The sequence below is a fragment of the Naumovozyma dairenensis genome, chromosome 4, assembly GCF_000227115.2.
Source record: "Naumovozyma dairenensis CBS 421 chromosome 4, complete genome".
Taxonomy (NCBI): domain Eukaryota; kingdom Fungi; phylum Ascomycota; class Saccharomycetes; order Saccharomycetales; family Saccharomycetaceae; genus Naumovozyma; species Naumovozyma dairenensis.
The window spans coordinates 475,809-501,897 of record NC_016482.1 but is presented as its reverse complement, the minus strand read 5'-3'; the positions used below and the strand labels follow the sequence as shown (position 1 = coordinate 501,897).

At 34.4% G+C, this 26,089-nt stretch overlaps 13 protein-coding genes across 13 annotated transcripts; 5 read left to right on the top strand and 8 right to left on the bottom strand.

Moving 5' to 3' along the window:
* Positions 1-2,112: 2,112 nt before the first annotated feature.
* On the top strand, positions 2,113-5,190 carry BUB1 (protein kinase BUB1; the record flags this gene model as incomplete). The annotated part of the gene is made up of 1 exon (XM_003669723.1): positions 2,113-5,190. The coding sequence occupies one exon, from the start codon at positions 2,113-2,115 to the stop codon at positions 5,188-5,190; it is 3,078 nt and encodes a 1,025-aa protein (XP_003669771.1).
* A 182-nt stretch (positions 5,191-5,372) lies between these two features.
* Positions 5,373-6,980, bottom strand: CCT3 (chaperonin-containing T-complex subunit CCT3; the record flags this gene model as incomplete). The annotated part of the gene is made up of 1 exon (XM_003669722.1): positions 5,373-6,980. One exon carries the CDS (start codon positions 6,978-6,980, stop codon positions 5,373-5,375), a length of 1,608 nt encoding a protein of 535 aa, XP_003669770.1.
* A 487-nt stretch (positions 6,981-7,467) lies between these two features.
* On the bottom strand, positions 7,468-9,540 carry NDAI0D02120 (uncharacterized protein; the record flags this gene model as incomplete). The annotated part of the gene is made up of 1 exon (XM_003669721.1): positions 7,468-9,540. The coding sequence occupies one exon, from the start codon at positions 9,538-9,540 to the stop codon at positions 7,468-7,470; it is 2,073 nt and encodes a 690-aa protein (XP_003669769.1).
* Positions 9,541-9,943: 403 nt separating this feature from the next.
* On the top strand, positions 9,944-11,005 carry MRPS35 (mitochondrial 37S ribosomal protein mS45; the record flags this gene model as incomplete). The annotated part of the gene is made up of 1 exon (XM_003669720.1): positions 9,944-11,005. One exon carries the CDS (start codon positions 9,944-9,946, stop codon positions 11,003-11,005), a length of 1,062 nt encoding a protein of 353 aa, XP_003669768.1.
* Positions 11,006-11,586: 581 nt separating this feature from the next.
* Positions 11,587-13,269, top strand: TRS65 (Trs65p; the record flags this gene model as incomplete). Its single annotated transcript, XM_003669719.1, has 1 exon — positions 11,587-13,269. The coding sequence occupies one exon, from the start codon at positions 11,587-11,589 to the stop codon at positions 13,267-13,269; it is 1,683 nt and encodes a 560-aa protein (XP_003669767.1).
* Positions 13,270-13,567: 298 nt separating this feature from the next.
* On the top strand, positions 13,568-14,272 carry CLC1 (clathrin light chain CLC1; the record flags this gene model as incomplete). Its single annotated transcript, XM_003669718.1, has 1 exon — positions 13,568-14,272. The coding sequence occupies one exon, from the start codon at positions 13,568-13,570 to the stop codon at positions 14,270-14,272; it is 705 nt and encodes a 234-aa protein (XP_003669766.1).
* Positions 14,273-14,410: 138 nt separating this feature from the next.
* Positions 14,411-15,559, bottom strand: PEX35 (Pex35p; the record flags this gene model as incomplete). Its single annotated transcript, XM_003669717.1, has 1 exon — positions 14,411-15,559. The coding sequence occupies one exon, from the start codon at positions 15,557-15,559 to the stop codon at positions 14,411-14,413; it is 1,149 nt and encodes a 382-aa protein (XP_003669765.1).
* Positions 15,560-16,309: 750 nt separating this feature from the next.
* VMA9 (H(+)-transporting V0 sector ATPase subunit e) lies at positions 16,310-16,728 on the bottom strand (the record flags this gene model as incomplete). Its single annotated transcript, XM_003669716.1, has 3 exons — positions 16,310-16,439; positions 16,551-16,631; positions 16,721-16,728. The coding sequence occupies 3 exons, from the start codon at positions 16,726-16,728 to the stop codon at positions 16,310-16,312; spliced, it is 219 nt and encodes a 72-aa protein (XP_003669764.1).
* Positions 16,729-17,079: 351 nt separating this feature from the next.
* PUS6 (pseudouridine synthase PUS6) lies at positions 17,080-18,300 on the bottom strand (the record flags this gene model as incomplete). Its single annotated transcript, XM_003669715.1, has 1 exon — positions 17,080-18,300. The coding sequence occupies one exon, from the start codon at positions 18,298-18,300 to the stop codon at positions 17,080-17,082; it is 1,221 nt and encodes a 406-aa protein (XP_003669763.1).
* A 368-nt stretch (positions 18,301-18,668) lies between these two features.
* LSO2 (Lso2p) lies at positions 18,669-18,941 on the bottom strand (the record flags this gene model as incomplete). Its single annotated transcript, XM_003669714.1, has 1 exon — positions 18,669-18,941. The coding sequence occupies one exon, from the start codon at positions 18,939-18,941 to the stop codon at positions 18,669-18,671; it is 273 nt and encodes a 90-aa protein (XP_003669762.1).
* A 570-nt stretch (positions 18,942-19,511) lies between these two features.
* On the top strand, positions 19,512-22,955 carry PSD2 (phosphatidylserine decarboxylase 2; the record flags this gene model as incomplete). Its single annotated transcript, XM_003669713.1, has 1 exon — positions 19,512-22,955. The coding sequence occupies one exon, from the start codon at positions 19,512-19,514 to the stop codon at positions 22,953-22,955; it is 3,444 nt and encodes a 1,147-aa protein (XP_003669761.1).
* Positions 22,956-23,270: 315 nt separating this feature from the next.
* Positions 23,271-25,010, bottom strand: MSM1 (methionine--tRNA ligase MSM1; the record flags this gene model as incomplete). Its single annotated transcript, XM_003669712.1, has 1 exon — positions 23,271-25,010. The coding sequence occupies one exon, from the start codon at positions 25,008-25,010 to the stop codon at positions 23,271-23,273; it is 1,740 nt and encodes a 579-aa protein (XP_003669760.1).
* Positions 25,011-25,267: 257 nt separating this feature from the next.
* On the bottom strand, positions 25,268-26,047 carry YIP1 (transporter YIP1; the record flags this gene model as incomplete). The annotated part of the gene is made up of 1 exon (XM_003669711.1): positions 25,268-26,047. One exon carries the CDS (start codon positions 26,045-26,047, stop codon positions 25,268-25,270), a length of 780 nt encoding a protein of 259 aa, XP_003669759.1.
* Between the last annotated feature and the right edge of the window lie 42 nt (positions 26,048-26,089).

Here is a 26,089-nt window from a genome sequence, read left to right as displayed (position 1 = left end):
AATGCCATGCAAGTGTTATCTTATTATTATTAAGATTGTTTTTGATTGCAGCCACGTCTACGGTTTCGGCCGGCCATGCGTACAAGAGTTATGTATTGGGTCGGTTAAGTTGTATGGTTTTGCTGAGTGTTTACTCAGGCGTTCTGGATTAGTCTCTCCTAATCAAACCTACAAGTATTTAGAGTGTCCTGCGGAGCACCTAGTCGAAAGGACTTTGAGAGCGGTGTTCATGATTACGAATTTTGTTTTATGCATGCATGACTTCAACGAGATATTATATGAACTTCTAGAATTTATTTGACTTACCAAGTTATTACTTTATCATCATTATCATAAGCCGTAATTATGTGGAGAAACTAATTAGGAGCTAATGTAAGTAAGATACTACTAACTTTACTTTATCTCCTGTATTTCTATCCTATCCCTATTCACATTCTATTACCATTCTATTATTGTCCTATCCAATCTTTATCCTACTCCTATTTTAGTAACACAGTGCATTACAATGAAACAGAATAACATAAGGAGTAACACAAGATTAAGGAGTACGTCTATTATACAATATGATCCCCAAATTATCAAATGTTCCAGAACGAAATATGATTAAATAAGCTCGTTGATTATCTAAGCTAACTATGACAGGCAAGCGATTAGATAAAATAATTTTGAAAGATATAAAAGGACTAAGGGTCGAGCTGGAATTAGAAACATTTTAGTCGTTACTTTATATCTTTTATTAGTTATCATTTTTATACTAGATAAGAGGAAGCAACAAAATCATACATTTCATAAGAATCTTATAGTCTTCTCGTCAGAAAATCAAGATTCAAAACTATATCCAAATCATATTTTACAAATTTAAAAATACGGGTTGGGTAATAGATCAAAATCTAAACTTTCTTAAAGGCAGAGAGTAGAATTTAGGATTCTAACGAATAGATGATTCTGGTTGCTCTCTTTATATAGTATAAATAATAACTAATAAAGAGATATAACTAACTAACTAAAATACCTCTAATTCTAGTTCAACTTTCCGTCCTTTTATAATCTTTTCAAAATACCTTTTTTCTTGTCAATAAACTTTCTTACTAGCCACTACTTTTCTCCAACATATCTATAATAGGTAATTTGGATAATACTTTTCCTTTTAAGTTCGTTTAATGTCAAACCTCCTAATACTTTACCCTTTTCTGTTCCACGGCAATTCACTAGATTGGCAATAATAAAATAAAATAGGAATAAAATAAAAAATAAAATAAAATAAAGTTAGTATGATCTTCTTTCCACAGGCACACAATTAGTTTTTCAACACAATTGTGGCTTAGGATAATGTTAATAAAGTAATAGCTTAGTAAGTCAACAGATCCTTGAAGTTTGTATAATATCTCGTTGAAGTGATGCATGCATAAAAGAAAAAGAACTCATAATCATGAACACCGCTCTCAAAGTCCTTTCGACTAGGTGCTCCGCAGGACACTCCAAATACTTGTACGTTTGGTTAGGGGAGACTAATTTATACCCCCGAGTAAACACTCAGCAAAACCACACAACTTAACCGACCCAATACATAACTCTTGTACGTACGGCCAGCCGAAATCATAGACGTGGGTGCAATCAGAAACAATCTTAATAATAAGATAACACGCTTGCATGACCTTCGACTTAATTCAACGAGAGATATTCCATTATAATTCAATAAAGCTATACAGTAACAAACATGTACGGTGCATAACGTAGTTCGAGTCATTACTTCGAACCTCACAACTTCATAATAATTCATAACTCACTTAACTGATCGCGACACATAAATCCATGACAGTAATTTGACACTTTGGTATGACGCCAACACTTCGTTATCCTAATAGGATATCTTACAGCGGAAGACACTGTCAATTTGACACGGACAAAAGGGCGCCGTTTGGTAGCGCCGTTGAAATACCACTACTCATTGGATAACGCGTAAAAATAATCTTTTATAGTGGTCCAGTTTTATATTGATTGTTTACCAAAATAAACAGAAAGATTCACTACCGATGAACAGCAAAACCTCAAGATTAAAGATTCTTCTTCTGACCTCAGCTGGCTATAGAAGAGTAGGTGTCGAAATAGATTATGAACCATACCTTGATACCCTCGAATCAACTCGACACGAATGGTAACCAACGAGATCCTTCAACAGATAAAAATGGCGATTACTTTAAGATGAATTCCATTGCATTTCAACAGGAATTAAATGACGTTAAATTACATTTTGAAAGAAAGCTGCTTAATGAATTGGAAGATATGGACGATCCACTTGAACTCTTTCTAGACTATTTAGGTGCATTAAGTCAATTGATACCTGAAAATAACCAATTTTTAATAGAATTGATAGAACGAAGTTTGTTATACCTTCGAGATATCGACACTTATCAAAATGATCCAAGATATCTGCAACTTTGGCATAAGTATATTGATTTTCTTGATAGACAGCAGAGTGTGGATAATTTGGAAGAAATTTTTAATGTGTTAAAATATATGTTCTCCCTCCATATAGGATATAAACTAGCATTATTTTATGAGTATTTTTCTACATATCTATTTCAAGTTGACAGATTCATAGAGGCACATTATATTCTAGAGGTCGGAATAAAAAGAAGGGCGAGACCGTTGAATCGATTACTTATTACATTGCATGAATTAGAGTCAAAACTCCGAAACTTGAATCCAAATTTTAATATAGAACTGCCAATTCAGTTAGAATTCTTAGAGAGATTCCGAGAACCATCATTTGTTACTCGGAGAAGTACATCGAGTTTCGTCGAAAATGCTCAAAAAACTTATCTAGTCAAACAGGAACAGTTAGTAAATAGGCCACTTCAATGGGAGCTATATAGAGAAGAAAGAGGTTTTGTACCGCGTGTGAATAAAGTAGTTGAAGGAAAGGTCTCCCGTATCAAGAGTGCCTTAGTAATAGCGGATAACGTGGAGACTGAAACAAAACCTGTGAAACTGCCAATCTTTGCGGACAGCCAAGAAAAGATCTCTGAAGTGGACAACGAGAAAGTCTATAAAATTATTGAAAATCCTGGTAGGAAACCTGAAAAGATCGATTGTAATTTTTCTCTTCTTTATTTGGACAATCAGGAATATGCTGTTGAAGAAATTTTGGCAATGTCCAGAAATTATTACTTTACTCAGAAGAAGGAATCTTTTGCCCATAATGACGAAAATATAGATCGATCAATTAGCCAACCACCTTCTCATCAAAATAAAAGACGTCGAAAGGCTCTTGGTGAAAAAAGACCTGAAATGTACGCCTCGCAACCTGACGTATCTATTGCACCTCTTTCAACGGGAAACTTAGGTGGAGATACCAATGTCTTCAATGCTCAGGGAACAAACCCATCAGAATATGTTAATATCACGAAAACATCAATTCTACCTCTCAACGATTCAAATAAAATTAACGTTGAGAATGAGAATCAAAGTGTACCGGACAATTATAAGGTGCCAAATTCTCCAACTGTCACAATGGTTTCTAAAAATGCTATTAACGAGGTTTATTCAATGTTTAACCAAAATTATAAAGAAACAGATTCAGTAGCTGACGTTGACGATACGGGGAAGTATTCTCTTTATGATAATGGTACGCACGAATTTACAAGGCAGAATATCGATGATTTGACGGAAGTTAAGAACTCCAAACCACATGTAACTGATACTGCAATCAATAATAATAATACTACTACTACTGCTACTACTAATAATAATGACACTCAACAAACACAAGATTACGTAGATGATAATAATACGGGAGCTACAACATATAGAAGTAAACTATCAAACTATATGACGCCCATTCAAGAAAAAACAGAGCATACTTTCCAATCAATGAATGGAACGCAACAAGATTCTTTCCCGAGGAGCGAACCTAACACTACACAGAGTTCACCATTTTTAACACAGCCTCAGGCAAATCATAATGGTATGGTACCTAATGATCAAATGTCTTTACTTCCTCCACCAGCGAATACAATTTCTAAAAATGAACATATAATAGAGCATCCTTTAGATTTAAAACTGCGACATAAACTCTTAGATAGTATTAATCCACCTTTAGAAAATTACTCAACATACTATCATTATAACCAATCTCTAAATATGAGTTCTCTATTAAAGAAAATCCATAAGGAATCCATGAATGAAAACAAGAATCCTATCGTAGATTTCAAAAAGACAGGTGATTTATATTGTATTCGTGCAGAACTCGGTGAAGGTGGATATGCTACTGTGTATCTCGCGGAATCGGCAACAGGTAACTTACGAGCTTTGAAAGTTGAAAAACCAGCCAGTGTATGGGAATATTACATTCTGAAACAAATTGAAGATAGATTGAATGGATTAAATATTTTGAATTCTATTATCAATGCAAATTCATTACATTGTTTCACCGACGAAAGTTATCTTGTCTTAAACTACGCCAATCAAGGTACTATCCTGGACTTGATTAACTACCAAAAGGAGAAATTTCAGAACACTGTCGATGAATCCTTATGTATGTTTATCACCATTGAATTGATAAAGGTTCTTGAATATGTTCATGAAATTGGTATTATCCATGGCGATTTAAAGCCAGAAAATTGTATGATACGATTTCAAGAAGGACATCTAGGTTCTTATAATGCTACTGGACTAGATGGATGGGATAAGAAGGGGATATACTTAATTGATTTTGGCAGATCATTTGATCTCTCTCTATTTCCGTCAGATACCAAATTCAAAGCTGATTGGAAGACTGATAAACAAGATTGTTATGAAATGCAAAGTGGGAAGTCGTGGACCTACGAAGCAGATTATTATGGTCTAGCTGGAATTATCCATGCTATGCTGTTCGGCTCATTAATTGACCCAATACAATCATCTAATGGATACTTTAAGGTTAAAAATCCGTTAAAACGATATTGGGCAAAAGATATATGGAACTCTGCGTTTGATGTGTTGCTTAACAGTGGAACCTTCAATGAATTTCCCCTATCATCTACTATGAAATCGATTCGGCAGCGTATGGAGGAGCATCTATCAGGTTCTGGTCTGGGAGATCAGTTACGAAGTATAATACTTGATCTCGAATCGGAATTATCAATATTCAAGAATAAAACTATTAGAGGCATCAATAAGAGTAAAGGCAAGCGGAAGCCAACGCTATGAAATTAAATATTATTCACTATAAAACTGCTGTGAGAGGCAGACATAAATATCATAGATATCACGACTTTTAATGATTTTTATTACACTTATTGTTTATTGTATTATATTATATATGTTTGTTGTAAGTTTTTATTTAATTTGTTGTGTATGATATATGTACCAAGGAGTTTGAACTATTATAATCATTGCTCTTCCCTCTTGACACCACTAACAATATCGTCAACTCTTAATAATAGACATGCACTTTCTATAGCTGTTTTGATACTTTGCTGCTTAATAACTTCTGGTTCCCAAATACCGTAGTCGACCATATCGACAACTTTCCCGGCATCACCATCAATACCCATGGTGAAATTTCCTTGAGCATGTTTAGCTCTCAACTGAGATAAAACCCTTATTGGATCTCCACCGGCATTTTGTATTAGTGTACGTGGAATACATTCCATTGCATCAGCAACCGCTTGGTATGGCCATTGTTGAATACCTTCTAATTGTTTCGCATGTTCTGCCAATTTAAGAGAAACTGCCATTTCGGTAGCACCACCACCTGGTGATAATGATGGAGATAACATAACATTACGGGTGACTGCCATAGCATCATCTAAATTACGTTCAATTTCATTTAATATATCTTTAGATCCTCCACGAAGTAAAATTGTACAAGCCTTTGGTTCTTTACAATCATCTAAGAAGGTAAAATATTCGTCACCAATCAATTCTACCTTGAATACCCCACATTGTGTTCCAACATCGGATTCTTTCAAATCTTCTACACGGTTAACGATTGTCGCTCCTATAACACGCGCAATCCTATTATTATCGGATTTTTTAACTCTTCTCAGAACGGAACAACCACCTTTTAGTAAGAAATGTTGAGCTAAATCAGATACACCTTTTTCAGTTATGACAACATCTGGTTTAATTGCTAAAATTTGTTCACACATTAATTGCACTTGCTCTTCTTCGATTTGTAAAATTCTATTCCAATCTTCATCGTTTGTGATTTCTATATTTGTTTGGGATTCACCTTTCTTATATTCTAACGGACAATCTAATAAAACAATGCGTGGATTTTCAATATGACGGGACATTTTAGGATGAACAACATCTTTATTTAACATAACACCGTTTAGGACATTAGAATCTAAGACTTCTCCACCTGGAATCTTTTCTACACGAACATATCTTTTAATATCGATTTCAAAATTTGGAGTTCCTTCAATAGTTTGCCCTAAATCAACACGAACAATCTTAACTGCACTTAGAGCCAATTCACACATCTTTTCTGACCAGTGACTAACATATTTAGTCCCAATGGAAGCTTGAATCAATTTCTTCATGGCTTCATCATTTTCCACATCAACAGGTTTACTAACTTGTTTAATGACTTCCAACGCATCACTCAAAGCTTTCTTTAAGGCTTGAATAATGATAACAGGATGAATGTTTTTCTCAATCAAATATGGAGCACATTGGGCCAAAATATCACCAGCAAGGATAATGACTGTGGTAGTACCATCACCGACTTCCTCATCTTGAGTTCTTGATAATTCCAACATTGATTTGGCAGCAGGGTGTGCCACATCGATTTCTCTAAGGATGGCATGACCGTCATTAGTCAAGACAAGACCACCCATTGGATCTAATAACATCTTTAACATAGCTTTTGGACCCAAACATGTACGGATGACATCTGCTACTGCTTTGGCGGCGGTGATGTTAGAGATTTGTGCTTGACGACCAAAAGTACGTTCTTGGTTCGTGTTCATGAACACAACTGGAGCTTGCATGATTGTATGTCTATTCCCGTTTTTCTGCTTTCCTGCGATTTATCAGCTTCCTTGGTTGAGCTCAATTTCGCCGGTAATCAATGAAACCCAGTGGCAATTAACACTATTGTATTCATCTTCATCTTTTTATTGTTTTGGACTTCCAGAGATTTCGATTTCCAAAATAATTTTTCAAAGGTTTTTGTCACGTGACAAAAAGTGTCACAAATTCTTTTTTCTATAATAATAACAAATTTGTGACGGCGTTTTTTGAAGATGCAAGGTCAATAAAGAAGGGTATTATTTGATTACAAAGCTGTATGTTAGTGTATGTACAGCTAAGAAAAGAAATAAGTGTCTAATATGTGTTTGTTCTGAATATTAAGAATGCTGATATATATGTATATATATATAGGTACAATATTTATAAATTTTTCTGGAAAAAACTACTCAAAGTCGACTAATTACTCTGAGCTATGCAAGCAATATGAAAGAAAGGGGTTCTTTGTCATACATCCAATTCATCTTCGCCAAATGCAGGTACTTTCCCTTGCATGACAGGGTTCAGTTTCGAGCTTTCTATTTTTAAGGGCGAACCATTCCCAGAGGATGTATCTTGCGACGTTGGATTTTTGACCTTTTGGTGGATATAATCAGGAACAGTTTTGACACTTTTTCGTAGCGCTCCATTGTTATTCTTAAGTATATTCAAATCTTCTCTAGTTAAGCCATTTATTAAGAATTTCTTCAAAGATGTATACTTTTCATTTCCATAATTATCATCAATTTGGAAAACTAACGAATGAACTAAGGGCTTCATCTCAATATACCATTTAGGTAATGGGAAAGTTTGTCGAGTTTCAAGGTCATCAATTGAATATGTGTGTTGACTTATTTTGATATAATCATAAGATTTCACAAATGTCTGTCCTTGATTATGTTTCTTTGCCCTCCGTATCAACTCTTCTGTATCTTTGTTATTGGTTAAACGAACGTACAATGAAATTAATCTCGGAGCCGAATTCATCATATGTAAATTATTCAGGAATCTACCATGAACATAGGAGATTTTTGTCAAATAAATTGGTTCTTGGAATCTTATCGCCCATGAACATTTATAACCCGATTTCGAGTTACCGTTTTCATTGGCACATTGCCAATATGTCGAGCTTAATAATTTTGATGGTTTCAACAATTCAATGGGTAATATTCCATTCCCATTTTTCCATGTATTCGAGGTCATATGATTAAGTAACCTCGTTCCTTGGAATATACTAGCAAAATCCAAATCATGCTGCCATTGATGCATATTGGAATTATAAATATCATAAACTAATTTTTTCAACATAGAATTAGAATATTGTGGAAATGCAGATTGATCATTTTGGAAACGGATATCATTCAATTTATTATTCATTTCTTCGAATATTTCCAATTTATTGGATTCCAGCTTTGAATTCAATTCGGCCAGGAAATCATGTTTATTAACGTATTTTAATTCATTTGTAAGGTATTCCGTTATGTAAGTATCCATATTATATTCCCATTTCTTGGAAATTTCATCTAGGTTGTCTCTTGAAGTATTCAAAGTTTGTGCTACTAAGTCTGTTATGTATGAATGTAATTCAGGAATGATTAAAAATGCTGTTGAGTTTTCAGTAGTAGCATTATTGTTATTCCCCTTCATGATAATCGGTATTTCGTTAGGTAATGATTTCTCTAATTCTTGAATCAAACTATTTTGGAACTTAGTTATATTCTCCATAGAAAAAGGGCTGGATCGATTTCTTTTAATGAAATCATGTACAGAGGGGGGTTCATTTTCTTGCCAATTTGATATAATGGAAGAAAGATTATTTACTTGTCCCTTCAATGAATCCAGTTGAGATTTAAAATCTACCAGATCTACTGGCAACAGATTCCTCAAATTCTTCTCGAATTGTGAAATTACAATCTTCACAGATTTATCGAAATCATTTGTTATTTTATCATCTCGTTTATTCAAATCGTGATAAAGAGTGTTGATCTGTTTTTGTAAATTCAAAAATGAAACTGGAGGAGATCTTGACGATGGGTTAAAATTTTCGAGCATACCGCCATCATTAAAAATTGCCTCATCATTTCTATATCGGAAGTAAATCCATCTCCCCATATAAATCGAAGTGATAAGAAATAAAAAGATCAGAATATTTCGAAGGTTTAAGCTATTCAAAATGTCCATATACCCTTGAAACCCCTCACCACCCTCCTCGATGTCCATGTCTGATACATCCTCTAGTGAACTGTCACCTATACTTTCTTGTGAACTCGATGCGGTATCTGACTCGTCGTAGGAATGCCCATTTCCACTAGATTCTGTATTAGATGACAGTTCGTCGTCTTCAAATTCATTATTCAAGACGTAATCACTACAATAAGAGTCATAATCTGGATCGAGATCCTCGTTATACCCTTCATCACAATGTAATAAGGCATTTAGGGTATAATTTTGACTACGCAGCCCGTTAGGTTCCTTTGAAAGTTCCATCGATTCTTCATCAATATCCTTCGTATGATTCATTTCCAAAGTCGATAGAACCATTGAGCATATAACCTTATTTTCAACAACACAGTCTACTGCCTCTTCCGGTATAGTAATAGATCAATGGAATATGCTATCTGCTATCATCTAGAACATTATTCATTTATATATTTATGTATTTATTTATTTGATCGATTGTTTACATTTGAGATGACATGTTTCAGGGTTTGGTCAATTTGGGGTACAAGAAAAGCAAGGGCGTTAACTTTACATATTTTGTAAGCCCTAGGTCTACAAAATCTAGAAGATAAGAGACCTTCAAAATATATTGTAAGTATCCTGAGCGTAACTACTGAAGTTATTCAGTATGAAGATAACCAACCTTAAAGATCCAACAGTTGGTCTTGCTTCTTCACTTTAATTGCTAAATAAAGATAAACAGGACTTCACTTATAACGCTACAATGTTGTTGGGAGCAGAACCTTTAGGCACAAGATCCATGGTAGCCGTCAACATATTACAACAGACAAGAAATATATCACGAAGAAGAATAGCATACCCATTCTATCCCTTCAAGAGATTAACAAAACAGAATCCCAAAAAACATGATACCAATTTGAAATATGCGATGAGGCAGTTTTTAGGACCCAAGAACTATAAAGGAGAATACGTCATGAATAAATACTTCAGCGTTCCCAGGAATCATGTCCCAAATTATATTAAGCCTAACGTTGAAAGAGGTCAAACTTTAATCAATCCAATCACAGGTAAGACAGTGATACAAAACACAAATGGTAAATTTATTGAGATTCCTCAACAAGAACAATATGATGGAAGAGGCAATAATCCGAATTTCCGTTTTAATCCTGATAAAGAATTACAACCATTCCCCTCGAATCCTCATTGTAAGACGAACTATATCATATCAGATGAATTGAAAGGTGAGATAGTGAATATGATCTCCAACGATGGTTTTTCCACACAACAAGTGTCTCAAAAACTAGGTATAAAAATTCCAAGAATCGAAGCTATATTAAAGTTGAGTCAAATCGAAAAAAAATGGGAAGCACAAAATAGGATCAATTCAAATTTAAAGGAGTTTTCAAATACAATGTTTAATATGTTCCCCATTTTCAAACCAGAAATTAAGAGGGAAAATTTGAGTGAAATCCCTGTCCCTGAAAAGACGTTGTCTTCCAGATTCGTTACATTATCTGAATCTGAACCATTTGGTCCTGTAGATGCTGCTGAATTATTAGAATTAGAACCTGCCGTGAAGACATTGGAACAGTTAGCTACTACGGGCGAACATTCTCAAGGCCATTTAGAAGTCTTACAGAATAAAAAACTTAATAATAAGAAAAGAATTGTATTGGGAGAAGTTAGAGAAGGTGATAGATCAGTTTTCAAATTCGTTGATTCTAAAGTGGGGCAAGTTGGGTTTAGATATGGTGCTGGTAACAGAGATAGTAAGAAGGATCGTAAGGTTGGATTCAACGAAGCAGGACAAATGGTTTATATATGAATGAGTGCGGTTTTCATGCCTTTTGCGTAATGAACTTGATGAGAAAAAAACAACGCGGTCCTTATTCTTTATAACATTCTTGTATATAAAATAACAATTATAATAATATTTATGTAAGTCCGATGATTTAGATGAGAGATATCAATAAAGGGTCTTGCTTGATATTCTTCAAAGTTTGTTGAGGTAAGAGATTTGACAATGGAATGATAGCGCCGTAAGATAATCGAATGCTACCTTATTCTATCTTTTAAAGGATATTTTATAGTTATGACAAGTTTAACGAAAAATCATTATCCTACAGCTTGATATAACTTGGAGTGTGGTACATGGAGAATGACGGATCGATTCTAGATCGAGAATTCCTTATCACCTGTGTGATCAAGTGCAGTGAGAACAAACATAGTTTAAAGGTTTAAGAAGCCGAGAAGCAACTTCGCTCTGATTTGGAAAACACGAAAATTTCATGAAACTTGAATATAAACTATGGCTATATAAACGACGACAACAAACACGATAATAATAGGAATACTAATAATATTAAAGAGGTGTTGCTTCTATAGAAACCCTAATAAAACCTGGTGATGGAATTGAATATCCCATTAGATGGCAGTATTCCTAGCGCTAATAGTGAAGCCATCAAAACTTCCCATTCGTTACGAAAATTCATAATATTTGATGAAAATTTAAAGGTAGTGCTACGCTTGCGAAAGAAAGCAAATGTTGACCTTTCAAACATAGTCATCGATTCATTAACTGTTAAGATTAATGGTACGCGGGTATGGCATTCTATTGGAGATGAAGTTTTTGATTTGATCTTACCTGAATCAACAGATGATGAACTAATATGGGAAATGAAATCAAATATCTCAACGGATCATATGTTTAGATCCAGTGTTGTTATGAATAATGGATCTAGTAATAATATCATCGTTGTTGTAAAGTACAGTTATAAACAAGCTGCTTACTCAGAAAACAATATAAGTCAGGAAAAAAATATAGCGACAGAGAATGAGGAGGAGCTTGAGAATGGAATCCTGGAAAGTTTCGAGCCAACTTATTCTTGGCACCAGTCAAAGAAATCAAATATGAAAAACATTCAAGAAGAACCTGCTAAGGGTACCGAGAAGTTAGCAATAACTGGAGGAGGTAAAGGCCTAGTCACTAGGAATGAAGTAGTTCAATTACAATATCCAATTTTCTCGCTATTAAATATGAGATTAAGAAATGCCTCAATTAAATCACAAAGCTCAATTCTTTCGTCGTTAGATTTCCAAACTTCAAACATGTCAATGCAATTGGCTGATATATATTTTAAAAACCAATCTGAATTTGAATTATTTTTCAAAGACGTTATATTTGAACTGATAGACCAGAATGGACAAATAAAATTAGATCATATATCTAATTTTGAAATCCCATTTAAGGCCACCTTATATGACAGTTTTAGTATCTGTTACAAATTACCTTTGATACCGAGATCGCCTAGTAGCAACAACACAACGCTGCCTAACATTAATGGTTCTTCGACATCCGGGTTCTTCTCATCGTCAGCATCATCAATGTTACTTCCGTCAACACATCGAGTAAGGGTTACTCTAATATATGAATTAAATTTACCTCACGAAAGAACGAAAATCCCAATCATGACAAAATGGGAAACGGATGTAACGTTAAAAAAGCAGCCCACAGTACCAAACAATTCCATGTTAACCAATACTCAAAAAAGATTCTATGGTGTAGCAACATCATCATCGAGATTTAGTATCCAATCTACAACTTCATTAGTCAATAATAAGGTAAATAACGTAAAATTTAAATTCATTAATAATAATTTGAAGGTGTTAAAAGGAGAAAAATTCACCTTACGACTACAAATTATTAACTCGTCATCAACAGCTTTAAACCTTGTTGTATATTATAACAATACAGTATCAAACAATCCCTCGACTATGACTACGACGAGCGCTGGTAACATGAAAGGCACGAACAATTTTGAGAGATTCCCCACTCCAGGAATAAAATTATCTTTAGAGAAACAAATTGAGATGAGAAGGTTAAACACGCAGTCATCACAAGGAATAATATTACTTTCAAATGATTACAATATTCCAGTCATTGGGCCTCAAGAATCCTATTTTGTGGATTTAAGGTTAATTGGAATCATGTCCGGGTATTATTCGAATCTATCTGGTTTAAAAATATTAGATTTAAACTCTAATGAAGTGATAGAAGTAGGAATGGGAGCTAGCGTATTGGTGCAATGAATAATGGCATATATAGATGTGTGTGTAGATAGATAGATTTTCTGCAACATTCAAAAAAAGTCTTTTGACGTTATTATTTTTCAATATTTTGGAATTACCGTCGCCAAAAAGAATCGTGAACAACGGCGAAAGGGGTGAAGCGAGAAACATTAACGTTGTTAAGTTGAAGTTGAACAAACCTCGATTTCGACAAGGAAGAAACCATCCTGATCGAAAAGGTAAACCCATCATATTTTTGTCGAGATATCACAATCAGATATCAATTGAATTGAAAATTAGTCAATAGCACACACACACAATGTCCGACAAATTTCCGGCTTTAGACCATGACGAACAAATTATTCCTGACGATGTCAGTGATGATAACAATATCAATAATGATGTAGAAGTCAGCAATGATAACGAAAATAACGATGAAACGGCTTTCTTGAAAAGAGAAGCAGAAGTGCTAGGTGATGAATTTAAAACTGAACAAGATGATGATTTGTTAGACCCAGTTGATGCCCATGAAGAAATTGAAAATTTTCAAGATCAGTACCCAGATATTAATGATGTCTCGGCTGGTAATGTTGACATAAATGAAAATATCGTTAAGAATGAAAGTCATCTGGAGAGTGCGACAAAATCTCAACAAGCAACACCTTCTGGTCCATCTGAAGCTGTTACCCAATGGAGAGAAAACAGGGCTAATGCAATTAGAGAAAAAGATGAAGCTGATTATAAAGAAAAGGCTTCATTACAAGAGGAGGCCACGGAATACATTCTCAATTTCTATGAAGAATATAATGCGAAAAAAGAAAAGCAAATTGAAATTACACAAAAGGAATCTGAAGAATTCTTGCAACATAGGGACGAATTTTTTGCTCAAGATAATACTACATGGGATCGTGTCTTACAACTGATTAACTTAGATGATGCCGATGTTTTTGCCGGCAGAGATAGATCTAAATTTAAAGAAATATTACTGAAATTAAAGGGTAAGACTGAAGTGCCAGGTGCCTAAGTTGTTTTACTTGAAACATTTACATATAACACGTATTTTGATAAAAAATTGTAGTTTAATCTATCATAGAGTATAATATTATGTATCAGACTTTTACAAATGAATTTCAAATTTTTTTAGATTATATACAGTAAATGTTTATGCATTATTTTTAAAGGCTAAAAGAGAGGCACAGAACAATAATACCTTCCTCTCTGGTTCATAAAGCTTCGAGATACGGAAGTTAAGCAATATATTAAGAAAGTACCTAATAACTTCCGTTCTGATATTCATGGTATTATTGTTCCTATCTAATACGAAAATTCCAAGGATAAGAGTCATAGACTTCATAATATTAGCTTGTGATTTTATGATAGTACTACAGTTTTTAGAATTGAGACGTAATGTATGCACTAAAAGTAATTTCCATAAACACCATTGGATGCAAGGTTGTATGTTTGTAACGAAAGAAGACGAGAATATTCTCTCTAAAAGGGCCCCATGTTTAGAGACATTATCATTATTAGATGCCAGCTCATACATTTCGCCCAATTTATGAATTACTGGCCTCAATGTAGATGATACTGTGGGCAATTCGTCATGATTGTTATAGTACATCATAAAATGACTGGTATTATTACTACTATTGCTAGAAGAGGAGGAAGGTCTTGAATGTGGCCCAGCATCAAATAACAATGATTTAATATATTTGTAAAAGGATTTAATATTCCATAGCAAATAGTACAGAAGGAAATCTGATAGGATAGGTCTGTGATTAAATATCAATTTAAAGAGTGATGGTACTTCAGTTCTATTACTCCCTTTATATTTATCCCATAGAATTGGCAATAGAATACATGTAAGTATTTGCCTTATTCTTCTCCTGAAATGTTCGTCAAATTTCTTCAAGTAAATTTTCATATGATCAAAAATAGATTCAATCAATACGTAGCTGACAAGTTCTGCCGGTATGTTAGATGAGATGACTGAAGCAAACGCGGTAATGATTGACCATATTATTGTGTTATACTTCACATATTTCTTTAATATTGGAAATAGAGCATTAAGAATAATCAATGATCCAGTATTTCTTAACCATATCAACAATACTTGTTTCCTCCTTCCAATCGGTAAGGAACCAAGGTTTCCCCTTTTCCATTTGATAGCACTCACGGTTACTGCACTAATAATCGTAGGAATTATCCTCTTGAGTATGATTGAAAGTGTTGAAGTGGCTCGGCTATTAATGATAATCGGGATTATGTTTCTTAATATTCGTGACTCATTTTTATTATTGTTTTTGCTCATTTTCTTTCTCTCATTGTTTGATATTTTTTTAATATTAGCCAATTATTTCTTTTTGACTTTTTGCAACGGGCTAGTAATACAATTTTCCAGAACTGAGAGTCTCTTATTGTTCTTTTAGTCTTCTATTTACACTATCTTTAACGATGATGTTTAGACTCTAGTGTAAATCAATTGTTTTGCTGAAGGCCGTCCTAAAGTTCGGCGCAAGTCACCTTCAAAATGGAAAAGAACATCAATTAGTGATATTCAATTTACTTAGAGCAGCTCTTCGAGCTTTAAAATGCAAACTATTGAGGTAACGTTGCTCAAAAGATTTATTATCAAGTATGGTCTATGCGAGAGGGCGTTCATTACAGAACGAATATTTCTTTTATCTAGCTTGTAGAAAATGTAAACGAGAATTATCGTTACAGTCCCTAGCTTATATCAATAGCTATGAATTGTATGAAAAAAATATTCATGGGAGGATTATTTGTAAAATTAATAGCATATATATATATATATATATATCTTATATAGAGTCTTCGCGATTGCTATTCATAAGTGAAGGGCAATTGTTTATTAAACATGTCACATTGAACATACACTTTATTAAGGCGATCGCCTATTTGTTCACTAGACCCTTAACTCTTTCTCGTAAAAAAGAGGAAACTTTCTTAAAGGTGATGCATTGCTATTGATTCAAACGAAATTTGATCGTCATAAGGACATTATTTTAGGGTCGAAGAGGATTGTTATTTCGTTTTTTATTCATTCTACAAATTCTGGTCTCAAATCCGAACGACGTGGTTCAATCAATGGATGCAACTGTGTTAAATATGTAATAGCCCACATTAGAAACATCATAGCTAAGGATAACGTAACGGTACTTCTCCATACACTATTTTTATTGTAAAAGGCGAAAATTTCAATAGATGAGATATTTTTTTTTGTTAGTAACTTTTCGTGATGAGCAGCGAATAAAAAAATTTAATGATGAACTAATACATACGTTTGATTTTCTTTTGGGGCTAATACCCAAAATACAACAGAGATGATGATGACTGTGAACAGTACTCCCAGGACGGTATAACTAAACTTAAATTATTCAGTTAGTAAAGTGTTTTCAATTGAATCATTTCGTAAAGTAAAATGAAGGCAGTTTTTGTTTGGATGACATACAAACTCATGGTATTTTGTGCAATGTATGTGTCTTTTTTGGACTATTTTCTACTGGTGCTGTTACTGAATTTAACTTAATCACTTTAAAACGGTTGCTTATTTCTTCTATTCAGTACTTAAGTGTTCTATTTCAAATTGCTGCCTTTGTCAGACACTTTCGTTACCCGCCTTAACGCAAGAATGACAGGAAAAAACGACGGAAAAACAAAAACGTCAGAAAATAATTTCTGAGAATAAATTACAGAAGTAGTTCGTCGATATTTAATCTCAGATACAACAATATATACAGGTAAACTATTATCATATACATAGAACGCTTGTTTTAGACACTTTTTATTGGAAAGAAGAGAGTATGAGTACTATGCACACGCCCACAGTGGTAGCTTTGTTTCAAACGAAAATGTTCCTTCCGAATCAGAATATTTCCATGCATGTAACCATAATACCAAATCCTCTACAGGGGGATCATCCATTTCCCAACACCCACATTCCCCGCATCTAAATTTGTTTAATTTTCCGGCAGACTTTAAATCATGAGCCTCCCTGACTTCAGCAACAAACTCTGCAAACTTTTTCGATAGATGTTCTGTCGATAATCCTGATGACTCCCAATTACCATAATCCAGCATAAATTTGAGTCTCTCGGGGTATGTAGCCTTTGCCTCATTATACATTGAATCGTTGACTATAGGGAACCCTAATCTTGCCAGATGGATTCTAATTTGATGGGTTCGTCCAGTTAAAGGTTTGCACACAACTACACTTTGATTTTCCTTAGGAAGGTATGAAAGCGGGTAAAATAAAGTAATGGCCTCCCTTGACATCGACAATCCGGCAGGAAATTGTTTCTTAGGTTCTATAGTATAAACATGGGAGTCTACAGTTGTAACTATTGTAGAGTCATCAAACATAATAGATGCATCATTTATAGTATTATTTATTATCATAGATCTTTCCGGAACGTTTGGGAACTTCCCTTGAACTCTAGCTAAATATAATTTAGACATGTCTCTTGCTCGTATTTTCGACTGTACTTTCCCAGCTGCAATTTTGTTCTTGGCCATAATTAATAGACCTGAAGTCACTTTATCCAATCTATAGCATGGTAAAACTGGTTTATCGTGTGATTTTAATATTTCAGTTATTGTATTTTGGTAAAATTGGCCAGTAGGATGGATTGGAATCCCATTTGGTTTATTGATAACTAAAATGTCAGCATCTTCATGAACAATATCAAACCCAGCAATCCTATTCTTATTATCCTCTGCTTCTTCTTGTTCATTACACCATTGTCTTACTGGAGGCTCATGTTTGTGAGATATGGTTTCTATTATATCTTTATTTTTTATCGCCGACTCGAATACCTCAGTGGGCTTTAAAGGTATGTCATCTCTAATGATTTTGAAATGATTTTTATTGATCTCCGAAACGTAATGTTCTCGTGGATAAAGTCGAAATTCTTTAGTTAGTACATCAACTAATGGCTTTCCTAACCATCGTCCTTTTACAAATGAAGTCCTGGTATTATAATAAGGACGTAGCTTTCGCAAACCATTAGCGAAATATACCTCTCCTGTCATTTCAGTTTGAGTTCATATATTTTCGTTTATTCTTCGACTTTTGTCATGTTACATAACGGTTAAAAAAAACCACTTTTTTTCTGAAAAAGTTATTAAGTTTAGTGTTGTTGTTTTTTAATTATAAAAAATTAGAATTCTTGTAAAGTAAAAAAATTATTATTAAATATTAGAGTAAACTTATACTCGTATGCAGGTTGCGATCAGTATTACATCAATGAAGGCATATATAAATAGTTCAATTACAGTTCTTTTTTGTTGTTTAAAGTGTGTGTTCTTTTTTTTGTGTTTCTAAGGCCCCTCATTAAGGGAGTGTATTCTGAAGTGACCTTTAAATATTCTGATAACGGCAAGCGTAATTCTTTCGTAATTTAATTTCTTCTCTTGCCCTTCCCAGCTTTTTCTAATTCTTCTTCTTCAGCCGCCAATAAAGCTTCTCGTTCTTTCTTAGCTTTCAATTTTTCTTGTTTCTTCTGTTCTTCTTCCAGTTTTCTTTGATTAGATTTTGCACCTTGTGTCCATTTGCTAGCTTCTTCAGCTTCTTTACGTTCCCTTTCAGCTCTCGCTTTAATCTTTGCGTTTTCTGCCTTCTTAGCCATACCGGCTACTTTCTTTGCCGCACTCTCTGAAAATCTTTTACCCATTATTCTCGTTATGTGGTGCCTATGTTACTGTTTTAGTAGCAAAGTTTTCCTTGAGCAATTAATTGTTAACAAAATGTTCTAAAAGCGAATCGCCTTGTTTGATTACGTTCTCGTGACAATCTGCGGGAGAAAGCTTTGAAGGAGAAGGTATCTCAATTCATTAATAAAAGTTATCTCATCCTTTATTTCATAATTTTAGTGTTCCATGAAAATGGTCCTTGTTTCCGGAAATTTCCAAAAAAATTATCAGCACTATTCACCGCTACCTTTTAACCCTAACCTCTTTTATATTGCCAGGATAAATGTGCTTTATATTAAGGGTTAAATGCCTAGCTTCAAAAATATTGTAAAATTATTTATTAGGGTGTTGATTAGTTCAGGGTCCTCTACATTTTTTTATGTTCCAAACCTTAAATAATGATGAGATAGGATGGTGGCTGAAGTAAATAGTAAAGCGCCAAGCTGATAATCACAAATACCAGATCATTAGGCTGTGAAGTAGATGGATATACCATCCGTATTCCCTCAACAAAATAAGAAAGTCACCAGGCATTTGTCTCAGGACTAACAATGAGACTTACGAATAGACATCGAAATGGACAGAAATCGAGGAAATCTGTGTTGACATTGAAAATCCAAGTCATTCAAGCACGTAATATAGATATAATTAAGAAATTTGACTGTAGCCCTGTTTGTTTTGTTGGCACTAATATCAATTCTTATGCAAAGACTAATAAACTTAAGAATTCGAATACAAAATGGAACGAATCCATTAAATTAAAACTACCGAGAAACCCAAACTCCGAGTGGTTGCATCTTGCCATGTATGATGCCCTTCCTCCAATTGATCAACATATATATAATAAACCACTGTATCCTTCATCTATGTTATTGAATTCTCCATCGGTTAGTACAATTTCCTTAAATTCACAGATATCATCTTCTAGGCATGGGAACGAAAGCAATACTCGAGATAATATATCGCCAACAAACACCAATTTCAACAGAGAAATAGACTCTACACAGTCGTATTCCAAAACAAGTAATTACTTATATATAGGGGAAGTTAGCATATCTTTGTTAGACCTTTTCCAGAACGCTGATTCTTCCACGAGTTATACTTTTCAGATAGCGCCTAAATGGTTTACACTATATGATAAAAGAAGAGGCAAAAATAAGGATCTACCAGTAGGTGATATTAAATTAGGATTTCTATTAGAATCAAGCTCGAAGCATAAGGTAACATTTAAGGCATTCAATGAATGGAAAAGTCAATTGATAGGCAATCTAGAAAGTAGGAAATTTCTACATGATGCTAGATCCTCTCGAACGTCGGTACATAACCTAAAATCTATTTCTGAAGATAAGATTATGAACGACATAAATGAGGGTCAGCCGTATACTCGTAGCTCAAATGATGATAGTCTTCAACTTACGAGTAGCTCCAATTCACAGGATCAAATAAATCAGGTAGAAAGTGTCCTTGATACCGATCATGATTTGATTTCAGTTGCTAGTTCCATTTTTGAACAGAATGATGAAGATGAAGATGAGGATGGAGACTATGACGACGATGAAAATAGTGATTATGATACTTCTCGCTTTGATTTAGGAAATGGTAATCGTCAATTAGAAGTCGTCGGTGATGAAGACATTGATCCAATTTCTGAAAGTGAAGATATTAATGATGAACTGGAGATGACAGAACTTGCAGAATTATATCAATTGGAGGGAGCAGCGCTTGATCTTCGATCCATGGTGACTGCTCTTGATGAGTATGACGTCGTGTATCCGAATAATAAAATGTATGAACCGCCGGAACATAAAGAAAAAAGAAATGATATATCTGACGTCTATCCCTCATATGCCAGCAGTTACAAAGTGGCCGACGATGAAGATGAAAAGGCTACTTTAGAAGAAAGCCGAAGTATCAGCTTCGATTCCATTGGTAATCGTTTTTTGCACCTCAAGAGAAGAAAAAGGATTGGGATGGGAAAGAAATCTTTGATGCCACATAATAGACATACAACTTTTCACGTCTCCAAGAAATTGCATGCTACTGGTATGATCTTTATAAAACTTGATAAGATAAGAAACTTGCCTCAGCTGCGAAATAAAATATCAAGAACAAATTACTTCATGGACCCTTTTATTATTACAACTTTTGGTAGAAGAGTTTTCAAATCTTCTTGGAAAAAACATGACTTGAATCCTATCTTTAATGAATATATTGTATTTGAAATTTATCCTACAGAAATGGACTACGGATTTCATTTCAAGGTAATAGATAAGGATTCCTTTTCTTCAAACGATGAAATTGCGGAATGTAGTTTGACATGGAAGGAAATGATAAATTCCCAAGCTACGACCCCAGAATGGAGCAAGTTTGAATTACCATTAATTATGAATGACCATTTATTAGTTGATAATATAAATCCGCTTCTATCCATAGATGTCAAGTTTATCCCTTATCAACAATTAATAAAGTACTTTTGGGAACAGTCTGTACCGATGCAGACATATAAAGAAAATTACGATATTATTGATTTAATGATGTATCTCGAGCAGCTTGGCTCATTTTCAGATGAAGACGCCTTGGACTTTTTCAGATATTTTGGCAAATTAGCATGGAAGGGGGAAACTTTGACTCGGAAGCAACTGATTGAAGGTTTCCAGACGTGGAACAAAACAGCTAATTTTAGACATGTTTGGAAATGTCCTAGTTGTTTTCGGTCCTGCCATCCGACAAGAGGAACGCGTAATTCTAAATTAATAATAGAAAATGACTTAATTTCACATTTTGCAAGATGTACATTTTCCATCTCACATAGAATATTACAACCTTCATATGTATCAAGTTCTTTTGCGTCGAAACGTTGGTTTTCAAAGATGTTAATCAAATTGACTTATGGGAAGTATGTTCTGGGCTCTAATAACGCCAATATATTAGTGGAGGACAGAGATACAGGGATCATTATAGAAGAAAAGATTAGTGCGCATGTGAAGTTAGGAATGCGAATTATTTATAATGGTAAAGGTAAGGAGTCTAAGAAATTCAAGTCATTGTTGAAATCGATGTCTATTCGCCAAGGGAGAAAATTCGATAGTCCTGTCTCGGTGAAACAAATCAAACCTTTCATAGAATTCCATTCACTAGACCTTTCTGACTGTTTAGATACCGAGTACAAGACCTTCAATGAATTCTTTTATAGGAAATTGAAACCTGGGAGCCGTTTGCCTGAAAGCAATGACCCAAGGGTACTGATTTCTCCAGCTGACTCTAGGTGCACGATGTTTTCAACAGTTCATCAATCGAAGGAAATATGGATTAAAGGTGATAAATTCTCTATTGGCCGTTTGACTCAAAATCATCGTTTAGATATGTTTAATGACAAATCATGTAGCTTAGGAATTTTCAGATTGGCACCTCAAGATTATCATAGGTTCCATTCCCCCTGTAATGGTAAGATTCTTAAACCGATTTATGTTGAAGGTAATTATTATACTGTGAATCCGATGGCAGTTCGTAGTGAGCTAGACATTTTTGGAGAAAATGTTAGAGTCATTGTCCCAATCGAATCACCAGAATTCGGTACGATACTTTTTATACCTATCGGTGCTATGATGGTAGGTTCTATTATTTTGACTGTAGAAGAAAGTGAAACAGTTGTGCGTGGGCAAGAGTTAGGCTACTTCAAATTTGGCGGATCAACCATTGTCATTGTCATTCCTTCTCAAAAGGTCATTCTTGATTCTGATTTATTAAAGAATTCTAGTGAAGGTATTGAGACTCTAGTTAAAGTAGGTATGAGTATTGGTCATACTGGAGATATTTTAGAATTGAAACGTAAGCGTATTAAAATAGATGATCCCAAACAGATTGAACAGATCAAACGTACGATAAGTGTGACCGATGAAAATGCCGAGCAACTAGGGAACGTACCATGGCAATATCATGAATATCGGAAGTTTATTGACGAAAATGTAGATAGTTCAACCGATGACATTAGTTGAAGTATTAATAGAAAGGAGCTTCGCCTTGTACTATGAGTGAGTACAACTCCAATCCGATATAGTATTCCCTCTTTTTAATCGCATTTTCTTTGCATTTTGCATTTAGTTTATAATTCAACATTGTAGAAGCATTCCTATATGATGGTTTTATAGGCTAGCATTCATATTTTTATTATCATTAATTAAAGTATTTTTCAAGACTGAAACAAAATACATTTTTAATTTATACTACTGCTTATTAGAGCAATATTAGATTTTATTTACATGTTACTGAAATGTTCAAGAGTCGTTATATATGAAGCCTATCGTCCTATTCTAGACTGTTATACTTTCAACTTCTCTCGGTATAGGTACATCGTCACTCTTGTCGTTCATGTTGAAACCATAACTGTCATCAGTTTTTAGTTTTGCAAAAGATAATGACCTTCTATCATTCGAGACTTTCATAAAGTCAAGCAAATGTTTAGAAAGATCAGGTATTATAGGTTGAGTCAATATTGCAATTATCCTTGATGTTTCCATACATAAAAAAATTACTACGTCTTGTTGAATACCTGTTTTGTTCCACGGAGCGGCGATCTGTACAAAGGTATTTGCGAAGTTAATAATAGACCAAATCTTCCTTAACGCTGCACCAGGCTCGAAACACACTAATTTCGTATCCATTAGCATTGGTAATTCTTCTAACTCGGATATAATGTTCTTCATTGCGGTTTGTAGTTCTGGGTCATCATCACAAATGGATAATACGTCCTGGGAATTTTCAGTTGAAGTAAATATTTGAACAGCTCTTGAAATATTGAATTTCTTCCCACAACATCTATTAATTAGATTCCCCCATTTGGACACTAATAAACTTCTCAAAGATTTCAATTTTAATTCTTGGAAATCCCCATCTTCATCTAATTTTGAGTTTTCCAATAAATACCATCTAACTATATCAGCTCCATATTTATTAGCCATCATAATGGGGTCCACAACGTTCCCTAAACTTTTGGACATCTTAAGTCCATCAGATATCCAATGATTATGAATTACTACTTGTTTCGGTAATGGTAAACCAGCAGCCATAAGGAAGCTGGGCCAATAAACGGTGTGGAACTTCATGATATCTTTCCCTATCAAATGTGTTGTGTTTGACCACCAAACCTTGGAATCAATTCCCTCATGGATGGTCGTTGGTTCAGTTGTAGTGTTTCCAGAGCTAGTATTGCGGGTAATTAATAATGCATTAATTCCACCTATAGAGGTGATATAGTTACATAGGGCATCAAACCATACGTATATCTTTTGTGATGGATCGTTCGGTACTTGGATACCCCATTTTAGTCTTGATGATGATCTTGAGATTGATAAATCTTGCAATGGAGTCCCATTTTGTAATTCTTTTAATATTTGTTTCCTTTTCGATTCTGGATATATTTGGAATTTGGAATTAGGATCAGATATTAGATGGATCAATTTTTCCTGGAATGTTGATAGTTTAAAAAAATAATTTTCTTCGGATTGGAAGAATACTTCATTGTTTGTTTCAGTATTGATATATTTATCATTATTATGTGGATCTTTGATTATTTTAGATTCCGGATAGAATGTTTCATCCGAGATTGAATACCAGCCATTATGTTCACCTTTATAGATAAATCCGTTATTGAGACAAAGATTCCATAGTTGTTCTACGTTTTTAATATGATCTGGATCTGTTGTTCTAATGAATCTAGTGAATTTGATATTGAAATGTTGATCCAATGATATGAAATCTTGATATAGTTTATCAACAAAAAATTTAGGATTTGTGAAGCCATTTTTTTCAGCGGCCATTTGAATCTTTAATCCATGTTCATCAGTGCCTGTTGTAAATAATGAGGGAACGTTTTTCATCTGATTCCATCTGTGGAATACATCACAAAGTAGGGAAGAGTATAGATGTCCTAAATGTGGTTTTGCATTCGGATAAAAGATCGGAGTTGTTATATGAGATGCAGTAGGTTTAGTCAGATGATAACATTTCCGTTGTATAGTTATATTTGATTTAAATATTGAACTCTTTAGCATTTCTTTTCTGCTTTGATCCTTCTGTTTTTTATTCGATTGTTTATTCTCGAGGTATCGTTGAAATGGGATCACCCTTTATTTTTCCTCGCAAGGGAACTGTATTACTATACGATATCAGAGAGACCTCGAAGGATATAAACTAGAGGAACATAACAATGGAACGTAACGACGAACGATGAATGAGAATAGCATGTTATGTGATGTATCTATATAAATATATAATTTTTATAAATCACGGTGTTGTTATTGCGTTTGGATCAAACGAAGATGGCCATCAATGCAAAGACGCTATAAAATATCAACAATGGATATGCAATCAATGCTCTAGCGTTATACAATTCCAACAAAGAGTTCAAAAATCCAGAAGAGGACCAAGTACTCCATAGAACGAAAATGCACCCTAACACATACCCCATGGTATCATTCAAAGAATGGAAAATTCCGATAATGGAAAGGAAACATAGAGGCAAGAAACAATATCCAAGAATCGATGCTGTATTAAAGAATTGTAAACTAGTCCCCGTATTCATATTGCACATCAATTTGGACAAATTATGTAATGAAACGGTACCAAACAATGCGACACCATAGATATATCCGAAATGAATCTTCCCTGCCGTCAATAGAGAAAGACCGAATAAGAGGAAGAAGATCAATGGACCTGCTAAATCTGAATCATGTAAGATTTCTTGTGATACACTAGCTGTGGAACGCGTTGGGATTAAGACGATTTTGGTCTTTGCTAGGATATGATCGAAATTTATTCCTATTTCTTCGAGAAGTGGAGCCTCATGTGGGTAACCCTTTGTAGAAAAGGCATTCAATATACCTGTAGGTAATGGATCTGGTGCTACCCCCATGGCGCCACCTGAAGTAGTGTCGTTCCCCATAAAGGAGGCACTAGTTTGGTATGTGGACATGGAACCTTGAGGGAACGCGAATTGATTGGAAGGTTGGTAGAAGCCTCCAGCGTTGGCAGCGTTCATATTATTTTGCGGTTGTTGTTGTGGTGGCACTTGATTACCATAGAAGGACATTTTTGAGGGGACGGGAGATAGCCAGACAGACAGACAGACAAA